The 10,743-nt window shown below is 39.4% G+C and overlaps 1 protein-coding gene across 3 annotated transcripts; it reads left to right on the top strand.

Annotated features, from left to right (window-relative positions):
- Positions 1 to 14: 14 nt before the first annotated feature.
- On the top strand, positions 15 to 9,544 carry adpgk (ADP-dependent glucokinase). 3 transcript variants are annotated; one of them, XM_056387033.1, is made up of 9 exons: positions 15 to 211; positions 2,726 to 2,837; positions 4,014 to 4,257; positions 5,340 to 5,565; positions 5,686 to 5,748; positions 6,163 to 6,283; positions 6,389 to 6,585; positions 7,089 to 7,187; positions 7,324 to 9,544. In XM_056387033.1, the coding sequence occupies exons 3-9, from the start codon at positions 4,031 to 4,033 to the stop codon at positions 7,885 to 7,887; spliced, it is 1,497 nt and encodes a 498-aa protein (XP_056243008.1). In that variant the 5' UTR covers positions 15 to 211; positions 2,726 to 2,837; positions 4,014 to 4,030; the 3' UTR covers positions 7,888 to 9,544. The 3 variants fall into 3 exon arrangements, with proteins under 3 accessions (XP_056243008.1, XP_056243007.1, XP_056243009.1); XM_056387032.1 differs by lacking the exon at positions 15 to 211 and having other exon boundaries at positions 2,614 to 2,837; XM_056387034.1 differs by lacking the exon at positions 15 to 211 and having other exon boundaries at positions 2,615 to 2,837; positions 7,327 to 9,544.
- Positions 9,545 to 10,743: the final 1,199 nt, after the last annotated feature.

Raw genomic sequence — 10,743 nt, 5'->3', positions numbered from 1 at the left:
ACACATTTCTTTTGTTACAGGTCAGTGATCAGGCAGCTGTGGTGTGACTAGATTCCTGCTTATAATAACAATTACTTCCTGTAGTGGATGACAACTTAATAGATTTACTAGACTACAGTGAAATATTGTTTAGTCCAGTGGTTCTAAAGCTTTTTCACATCAAGGACCCCTGATATGACACACATTTGATAAGATTAGGATCCCCTATCTGGTAAGATTTTTGCTTTTGGATGTTTTATTACAGAAAGTGTTTCAAACCAATGACTAAAATAGTCATACATTCTGTCATCGTGTGAATTATGGATGGAATTATAGTGAGGAACCCCCTCAAGGACCCCTGATTTAGTCAGTTCTTTCAATTTATCTTCTCAATAACTTTTCTTGTTAATATACCTTCATCAGACACACTTGTAAAATGTTACAGAATTCAATATAACTGTTCAGACGCATATAATCATGTTCAGTTTTGATTGTATTGATTTAACTATATGTTTATTATTGAGGTTTCTAGTTTGCAGCGTTGTTGAACTGGACTACACTATATTATCTCCAATAGTGTCAATCAAAATTATAATTATCTATGCAGAGGTAGAATTCATGGCAGAGCTGTTGTATCATTTACATATAAACAAAATATGTGATGTGTTTATTAAATTGAAAACTCATCTCAATTCAAAGTGGGGTTTTTTTTATAACCTCAAACATTCATGGCTACATGAGCAATAAAGTCTAAATGTGGATTAAAAAAACATCTGTTGTAGTTATTAAACAGGACTTTAACATTAAATCTAAGCTACTCTGCTGTCGCTCATAGTGAGAAGCTGGTTGAGAAATGTGCACATACACAGACAGATTCAAACATCTTGTTCTTGAAAGGGAACCAGTCCAGAAAATTTATTCCAAAACCTTGTTTCAATTTATTCTTTATTGCTTATAATATTTCAGAACCATCATTTTTACAGAGAAAATCTGTGACTTTTATTTCAACATGTGTTGTCCACCTTTTTAAAAACACACAGTTTAATGATATGGAACAACTCTATTGAGGATAATGGCTCATGTTCAGCTTCACAGAGAAACTATTTTTCAGACAGGGACCATCTTTTTAGAAGGTTTTGATATTACGTCATGACTGTCAGTGCTTGACATTTGAGATTTACATACAGTATGCGGAAGTAGAGCATGTCGGCTTTCTCCATAGGTGCCTCGCCTCACCTCTGCCTCAAGCCAAATAGTTTACATGCAGCAACAAGCAGTTCAGGTAGAACACGCAGGCTTATTTGCCTGAAGGATACAAGGCAGGAGGAAAGGTTCTGGGTCTTTTATTATGTTATTTGGCTATGGTTTATTGCTGTCTAATTACCCTTGTGGTTAATTCCAATTCAAGTCCAGGACCTGTTCACCCTGAATAGATAAAAGGAACAAAATTAAACCAGAAAAGTTAATTTTCTGGATGTTATATGCAGAAACTGAAAGTGCTCTTATTTCCAGATGAAAGTAAAATACTTAAATACTAGTAGAAGGAGCGTACTGTTGTACATTTCCTGAACTGGCTGAAAGGTTTAAAACCTTCATAAACAAAGACGAGAGATCAAAGTTAACTCAACATAAGTAACACAACACTCAGTGAATCTCTGAGAATAGGTCATGAAATTTGGACTCACTGCTGAAATACAGTAATAAATCCTGTTTTCAAGTGAAATGTAAAATCCACTATTTTAAAGGAACAGTTCTAAGTTTTAGCAATATCCTTAAGACTCTCCACTCTCATGTGTTGCACAGTAAACATCAGGCTACACCCAGCAGCTGTTTATCTTAGCTCAAACAGTTAGCCTAACTAGTTCTCGTTTAATTATTACAAAAACCTTAAGTACAACAACGACATGTTGTGCTTTCATGTGCTGGACAGTTTCTTGGCTGTCACTCTTGCTTCTAGTCTTTATGCTAGGAAAAGAACTGTGAATCACTGTGTGATTAAGCAAGTAATTCTTGTAGCTCTAATATGTAGGTAAAGAGTTTATGTGTATATCACATAAAGTAATTGTATTTTTTTTTTAACATACACACATGATTAAAGTTTAAAAAAAAAAAAAATATATATATATATATATATATATATGTATTATCTAAACCATTCTTGTAAGAGGAGCTTAATAACAGGGTACCTCCACAATACAGAGGGTGGGGGTTAAACAGGCCTTTTTCACGGCAGAACAGACAGAAAGCACAGGTGTTACTAATAACATTAATTAACATGGCTCTTTTGTATTCAGTTGAACAATGGCAGGAGCGTGAAAGTCAAGCAGCAATAATGAGTAATTGCATCTAGTCTGTGCTGTTTCCTGTTGATACATGCCAAATTATCATCCAGTTCACCAGAATAATCCAATAATTCCCAGGAATACTGAGGTGAAATGCATGCAGTTACATCAACCAACAACACACGAGACAATATATGCATTTTTAAATAAGTTACATCCTGCTAAAAATACATTTACCCGTTGTTTTTGCGTTATTTCAAACTTGTGCATGTACCGTATGTACCGCTGAGCTTCTTTAGCGCGCATGCGCGGAGCGTTCGACGGAAGCCGCTCAGCTACCGCCTCAGAGTGTGTATACGTGTGTATGTGTGTGTGTGTGTGTGTATGTGTGTGTATGTGTGTGTGCTGTCTTTCCCGGTCGTCGCTGCTCCTTCAATGACTTGCACCGACTCTCACTTCTCCAGCTACCTCTCCCTCCACCGGCGGCATCCAGGAAACTGAACGGCTCCGTATGTGAAAGAGCAGGAAAGCGACTCCTCTTCCTAACAGACAAATCTGAAGCCTGCACATTTATCGGTACGTGCCGCTAACACCCAACTAAGAAGCTACTTCGCTTTTAACAACCGCTGTTAATTGAAGCTGAGGTGTAAACTGTCCTGTACTCAAAGTCTCATTGCTTGCCAGTGTCTAAACGAGCTTTCTAAACCGAGCTGGCTAAAGCTACTGTCAGATTAGCTTTGATTAAATGTGGTCAGAGATGCCCCCTGTGTGCTGGTGTTAGCATTTGAGCTAACAGACTGAGTGTGTCCACGTTAGCAATAACTTAAGCCTGTATACTGGTATGGATGAGGCTTAAATGGCAGAGCATGTTTATTACACTGTACTTCTCAGTAACATGGAAACTAAGTTTTGAGCTGAGCTGTGCTGTTGTATCTGCTCACTCTCGGTTCCCATAAGCTGTTTGTAATGTATGTATTATATATTTGTATATACAACATATCAAATGTATTACATAAGGCTGAACCCCTTCGGATAGGCTATCTCCTTTTCAAGGGGGTCCCACAACAACACAGCAATGTAAAAGAAAAAACAAGATAAATCTACTCAATAACCGTATAGAGTAAAATATAGAATAAGATTGATAGAGTTACTGAAAACATGCAGTTTGTTTTAACTTAAGAGAATAAAACATTTTAAAAGATATTCAGTTTAGTATCACATAAGAAAAAGAAAAGTACCAAATGCTTAAACTGGAACAAAGTGATTAAAGTGATTAATCATTTAATCAATAATCAAAATAGTTGCTGATTGTGTTTCCGTTGATCTTTCTTTACCAATTTTCTGTACATCTTAATTTTGCCAGGGCTGAGTGATTAAAGTATGTGTGTATTTATAGTGTGAGAACATATCAAATTTGACATTTTTTGTTTGTTGCTGTCAATATTGCAAATCAATGGACATGGCTGTTTTATGGATATATTGGAGGTTTTAATATGACTTTAGCATTATTGCATCTTCATTTTCCAGGTTCTTCATCATCAGCATTTAACAGGAATTGATATGTATTTGACAGTTTACTGTGCTGGCTGGATCAGACCCAGCAATACCTTCTTAACTGAGTGTTATTTTTAGATACCAGCTTACCTGTACGCAGCCCCTTAATGTCATTACTGAGGACCACAATAACTCAGTTGATCAGGTTTTAATTCAAATGGTTAATATGAGACAACTAACAGATTTCCTTTGTTGCAGGAGTGTGTGGGAGCGTCATGTGGAGGAAGGCTTCAGTAGCGGCCCTTCTGGCATTAGCTGTTGGCTACTTCTACCATGGTGGCCCGGACCTGCCAGAGCAGATTCTGCAGTATATCAGCCTGCCAATCTTTCAGTCATCATCTCACAGTCTCACCAGTCAGAACAGCCTGGAGCAGGTGATTTCTGCTGCCTGGGAGACTTTGATAACTTTACCTACCCGGCAGTGGAGCAAAGTGGCTGTAGGGTGAGTTACAGAGTTGAACTGACATCCAGATTCCTATAAGAAATAGATGTCTTTCTTTAGTCCAAGAAGCTGTCCCCTGAAGTTAGTATTCATTTCTGCATCTGTGCTCCTGCAGCTCTGCTGTACACTGTGGCATATTGAGAGGCTCTGCTAGTGAGAAGGAATGTGTGATCATGAGTCAGTCCCAGCTCAGATGGCCTGGTCCAAGACAGCGGTGCCCCAGTGAATTATTTTACTGTCTATACCTAGCCAATAGCCTTTTGGCTGGTTTAGAGCAGCCAACACACGTCAGTGTTTTAAAGGTGGTAGATGGTGATTGGCTGCAGCTGAAGGACTGCCCACCAGAGGGATGGACAGATTGTTTCTCCCAAGGAAAGCTGTGAAGGGAGAGAACACTTATGTATTGTTTGGGAATGGTTTATTTTTCTTTAATTCTACAACTAAAGTTGCTTATAAAGTCACAGTGAATCTAAAATTTTACCAGATCCTTCAGATTTGATCAAAAGTGATCCATGGCACAGTGTATAAATAAGTAATCAGTCAATAAGTTATTATTCCATCCATCCATTGTCTGCTGCCTATCCAGGTAATGTTTTTCATTAAATGTATTATTAGGAATTATTATTTTGTACAGTTGGAACAAAAAAATATAAATATCTATAAATTCATACTCTGCATAAATCACCTAAGGGTGAAATGCAGTTTTATATGATAAGACGAGTTAGCTGGTCACCCCAAATTACATTTGACTGGATAAATACCCCGAGTTCAAAATGAGTCAGTCTTACTTAAGGAGGGGATTTGTTCAGTTTTTCATTCGCTTTAAAACAGACTTTTTAATGGATTTGTCTGTATTTGCACAAAACCCAGACATTCATCCAGAAATAAGTTTAAATAGATTTTTACTTTGACAATTTAGTGTGATTATCAGGCTAGCAGCAGACACCAAAAAAGTATGTACTATTTATATGTTAGGGATTGTTTTTAATTCAAGACAGAATTTATTATTATTTTTTATTAACTGCCAAATAACCTGTACTCAGTATTTCTCTTATACTGTCGTGATTTGCTCTTTTGCTCAGTGTAAATGCCTGCGTCGATGTGGTCGTCTCTGGAGTGGGACTGCTGCAGGCTCTGGCTGTGGACCCTGGCACTGGCCTGGATCACGAAGTGTTGCACTCCAAAGAGGACTTGAAGGAAGCCTTCATCCATTACATGGGGCGTGGAGCGGCTGCCGAGCGCTTCTTCACCAACAAAGAGGTCTTTCAGAGGATTGCACGTGCAGCAGCAGAATACCCCGGTGCGAAGGCAAGGCTCCCTTCCTCCCCAACCTTTCCCAGAGGATGAATTTTTTTATTTATATATTTTATCATTTTAAGAGATCTTCCTTCTGATAAAACGTTTACTTTTACTTTTGTTGTCTTGCAGCTGTATGTGGGAGGGAACGCTGCCCTCATTGGTCAGAAGCTCGCCACCTACCCTGATCTGATGGTACAGTACCACGTCTCTTCTTCTGTCTACAACTCTTGCACTTCATCAAAATTAATGAACTATTTAAGATTTGTCTGGCCTTGTCAGTTAAATCAGTTTGATAATAAACATGGAAAAAACGGGAAGAGAATCAGATGAGCACATTTTTAGGACATAAAAAGGTGCTTTTTCAACCTTGTAAACACACTATTATAATGTGTGGACTTCAAATATAATTCCATTAAAAAATATTTTGAAAATCTTATGAAGCACATTCCCTGTTAAAATCCCCGTGTTATACAGTAAATGATTCCCCAAATGAATTTATTTTGCAACATGACAGCCCAACTGTAGAGCAGCAGTTCAACACAGATGGACCAGATTGGTTCAGAATTAAGTACATTTTGAGTGTTAATATTTATTCTTATACCACAGGTTTTGTTGTGTGGGCCAGTTGGTCCTAAACTCCATGAGATGCTGGATGAACAAATAGTTGTTCCCCCGGATTCTCTCCAGGAGGTGGATGAATTTCACCTCATCCTGGAGTATAAAGCAGGTAAAGAGAAGTACAAGCTGCAGCCATCCATTACAGGATCTGTAGCTCTTAACTAGATCCCTTCAGTCTGTTAAAGTTGTATTTAGTCTACTTCTCTGTCTCTAGGTGAACAGTGGGGTTCAACTCAGGCACCTCAAGCCAACCGCTTCATCTTCTCCCACGACATGTCCAACGGGGAGATGAGTTCACTTGAGACGTTTGTGGCGAGTCTGGAGGAGTTTCAGCCTGACCTGGTCGTGCTGTCGGGGCTCCACATGATGGAGGGTCAGGGCAGAGACGTGTGGGAGGATCGACTGAAAGAGGTCAGTGGCTGAAAGTTTTACAGTATCTCCACCAATTTGTTTTAGTCAACAAAGCTGTTGTTTTTGCACATTGTGACCCATTTACTGCAAATCACACAGATATAATGTGTTATTTATTTCTGCTGTGCAGTCTCAATATATTAAAGTTCAGTTACTGTATCACAGAAAACATTTATTGAGGTGTGATAGTGCAGTAAGAAGTAAAGGTGAAGGATTACACATCTTTTCCACTAGTTTGTGGGAGTGAATATTAATTTAAAAATGATAACACCCATCAGTTGAAAAACTGTGCTTTTCTTTGGAAAATGTTTGGCAGTAATGTAGAATGTAATGTCTACACACTGATTCACTTCAGTTCAGACCGGTTTAACTGTAAACTTACTGTTGCCATTGTGTTTTAACAATCATGTTTTATTGTTATTTACGGTATGTGTACGGTATGCATGGTCACATGGCACTGACTCAAGTGACATAGATTCTGGGTGCTTGCTTACTCTTCGCAGGCTGTGTCAGCCATATCTGACATTCGTAAAGATATTCCCATCCACCTGGAGCTGGCGAGCATGACTGACAAAGACTACATGAACAGCATCATGCAGGAGGTACATGTGGAAAACTGTTTTCTGTAGGAGACTTTCATGAAGTCTCTCACACAAAAAAGATGAGTGTGCTCAAATTTCACTAATCCCTCAAGAGTTCTGTGTCTTTAATTAAGGTTTTTCGTCTGTTTCCTGTTAGCAGGTTATGCCCATCGTCAGCTCTATTGGGCTGAACGAGCAGGAGCTGCTCTTCCTCTCTCAGGCTGGTGAGGGGCCTCATGCAGATTTGGCTGCCTGGAAAAGCATCCCGGACGTGGGCCGGGTCAGCGACATCCTCCTCTGGATCCTGGAGGAGCACGGCCGCAGCGACCCGTCGTCGGAGGCGGACCTCACTCGCATTCACTTCCACACGCTGGCCTACCACATCCTGGCCACAGTGGATGGTTACTGGGGGAACCAGGCAGCAGCAGTCATGGCAGGTGCACGAGTGGCCAGCAGCCAGGCATGTGGTCTCCAGTCTGTTGACGTTAGCAAAGTGGAGCTCAAAGCCCCAGTAGAGTTTGACAGCTCACACTTTGAGCCACGAGAGAAGTTGTCCCTGAACCCAGCAGATCCTGTTACAATGTGGCGTCGTGGAAACGTCACCTTCCACCTCACACCGGTGCTGGTCTGCAAACAGCCGCTTCGGACAGTTGGGCTCGGGGACGCCATCTCAGCAGAAGGACTAGTGTACTCAGAGTTAAAGACCCAGCAGCCCTTCTGAGGCTTGCGTCACTCCCTCTTTGACTGTAAAATGTTGATGGGATGTGCTGAAAAGACCCAGTGAAGTCCCACCTGCAGCTGTGGCTGTTGGGTTGGAGTCACGTTTCTGAACCAGTTCAAAACCTCTGTGTCCTGAACCAGGTTCTGCGTCGCCTTTCCTAACACTCCTGAGTTTAAAAATGTGATCAGTGGCGACAGTTTTAAATCCTGCCTGATGACTCCTCCAGCCTGCTTCGCTCTCTTGTGTCCTCCCTCCTTAAATCCTCCGGTGGACGCAGAAACTGAGGCAGAACTTCCACAGAACTGGATCTGACTGGGCTGTGAGGCGGCCTGACTCTATGCACTGTGCACAGATCAAAGCCATCTTCACAAACGTCAAAGAGTTTTGTTGGCTCACTTAATTTACTTTGACCTGCATATCTTCAGTATGCTGTGCCTTGAGAAAATATAATTTAAATATTATAATTAAATATTTTATTCCTCTTTCAGAGCCAAACAAACTTAGAATCAAGCTTCACATCAGTCATCCCTCTGAGATATATAAACACACATATATAATTATGTCTGACTGGGAACTGTTGAGCGTCTTACTATATGGTAGAATCCAAGTGGTATTCTGGATGTTCTTTGTTTCTTCCTGTACATTCTCATCAAATAGTAACTAGAACACTTGAACGTTCATTCTCCCGTGGGCATCTGACTTACCTAGATATACTTGACATTTTTGTTATTTGTCCTGAGAAGATAAAAATACTGGACAGTTTTACAGCGTTCGTTTTCTCAGTTTAGTTTTGTTTTTTGGTCCAAACACTCCCACTGTAAAGATGTCTCAGCACAGCACAGACAACAGTTATGATGATCTCTGTTGCTTCCTCTATGTTATAAATTCCTGTTACAGAGAGTTTATTCATTTTTGATCAGATAATGCAATGTTATATGTTTAACGGCAACTTCAAGTATGATTTTGAAGGGGCTCCTTCTTTATGCAGTAAAACTCTGTTCACAATCACATGCCAGCTAATGTAAAGAGTCAGTTGGTATAAATTAAGTTAAAGGTAAAATGAAATTTCAAATTGTGGTGTAGGTTGTACATTATCAAGGTTACTGTACTTTTTTGCTTCCTGTTTTGTTTGACTTTTCAGGTACTGCTTTCCCTCAGTTCTAAAATGTGATGATGTGACGTGATTGGCTGGGAAACCTTAAAAGCTTCCAGTGCAGCAAACTGCAAGAAAAGCTTCCTGATTCAAATTCTAGCATATAAGTAAATAATGCTTTTTTCATGGGTTGGTTGTTGTTTTATTTGTAAACTTATTTGGAAATGCCTGCATCATGTTAGATGTACAGTGTGTAACTATCAGAACAATGTGTTTGTATACCTCAAATGGCCACTGAAGGCATGCAATAATAATGGAGTCTTAATGCAAACATACAACAAAAAGATGATGTATGGCATTTAGCAGAATTAATTCTTTGCACTAGTAGGAAGTGGCAGGTGTGCCCGCAAAGGTGAATGTAACCTTAACTCCAAACCCCCCCTTTTTTTAGCAAGTACAATCTATTCAACTTTACTCATTTCATCATTTGTGTCTCATGTTTTTAACATTTGTCAACAAGTTTCATTTACTTGTAGTGCGTCATTAAAATGTGTATGGACGGTAGTGATTTTGTTCCTCCAGATTATTGCGTCTGTGTTGTGTTACTGCTGAAATGATTAGTTGAATAATCAATTTCTTGATTGATAGGATATTAATCAGTAATTGTTTTAAAATCATTTGCCAGGAAATGATGCCAAGCATCTCTCTGGTCTTAGTTTGGTGAATATTTGCTCATTTCAAATTTCTTAATTTCTTCTGCTTCACTGTTGGTCAAACAAACAAGACATTTGAAGATGTCATCTTGTGCTCTGAGAAACAGTAAGGAATATTTTTATATTTTCCGGACAGTTTATTCATCATATATGAATATATTTATTACTCAATAGATTCATTGGTAAAACAAAGTGTTAGTAAGTGGTATAAGTGACTTGTGCTGTAGAAGCATCAATATTTATTGGGCTGCTAAAAGTTTTAACAGTGTGGGCTAAAGATGATGAAAACAAGTTGTTTTTTCTGCTGATACATCGCCTGTGTTTTAGCCCAGTGAATCCTTCAGGAACAAGGCTGGATTACCAACCAGGCAAAGCAGGCAGCTGCCCCACGGCAGGGGGCCCTCAGAGGCCCCTAAAACACCCAGGTTCAATGTTTGTATCTCAAGCACTGATTTGATTAATTGCAAATTTGTTCGGGAATATGCAAATAGATCACAATGTCAAGGTCCTTCAACCGAGCCTTGTATTAATCAAGACGCCCTGAAGCCTGTTAGACAAAAGAACACTGCGAGCACTGTTTACACAAGTGCAAGATAAAATGTTCTAATGTTGGAAAATGCAGCTTCTATGTCGCAAATGTGAGGAAACAGAACAGAATCCTGTTTAGTAGAAGACTAAATATATTGTGCCGAGGTGGTGCATATTGCTCTACAACATCTGTTCAATGTTTTCTTGAAGACATCAGGATACAGAGAGATGGTAGTGGTACATGGTGTCAGTAGGGGCCTGCAGCTTTTTTTTTTTCTTGCTCAAGGACAAAGAGATACTAAGATTCACCATACTGCAAAATTTGTCGTTTTCAAAATACCATTTCACAAATTTCAGGATATGAGAAAGACATACACCTACAAACCTATATCTGTTTTGACCAGAGCTTTGAGTCCCCCCAGCATTTATGAAGTATGACTGGATTGTTAGTCTCATACCAAATTATATCAGATTACTGTATTGATACTGATTAAGTCTTTAGACGGATGTCTCAGATATATT

This window comes from Seriola aureovittata, chromosome 10 (genome assembly GCF_021018895.1).
Source record: "Seriola aureovittata isolate HTS-2021-v1 ecotype China chromosome 10, ASM2101889v1, whole genome shotgun sequence".
Taxonomy (NCBI): Eukaryota; Metazoa; Chordata; class Actinopteri; order Carangiformes; family Carangidae; genus Seriola; species Seriola aureovittata.
This window is presented reverse-complemented; position numbering and strand designations above follow the sequence as displayed.

Bases quoted from the DNA above. Each gene is read 5' to 3' on its own strand.
- adpgk (XM_056387033.1), top strand. From the start codon at position 4,031: ATGTGGAGGAAGGCTTCAGTAGCGGCCCTTCTGGCATTAGCTGTTGGC. The intron at 6,586-7,088 runs GTCAGTGGCTGA...TACTCTTCGCAG, and splicing joins GGGAGGATCGACTGAAAGAG to GCTGTGTCAGCCATATCTGA. The intron at 7,188-7,323 runs GTACATGTGGAA...GTTTCCTGTTAG, and splicing joins TGAACAGCATCATGCAGGAG to CAGGTTATGCCCATCGTCAG.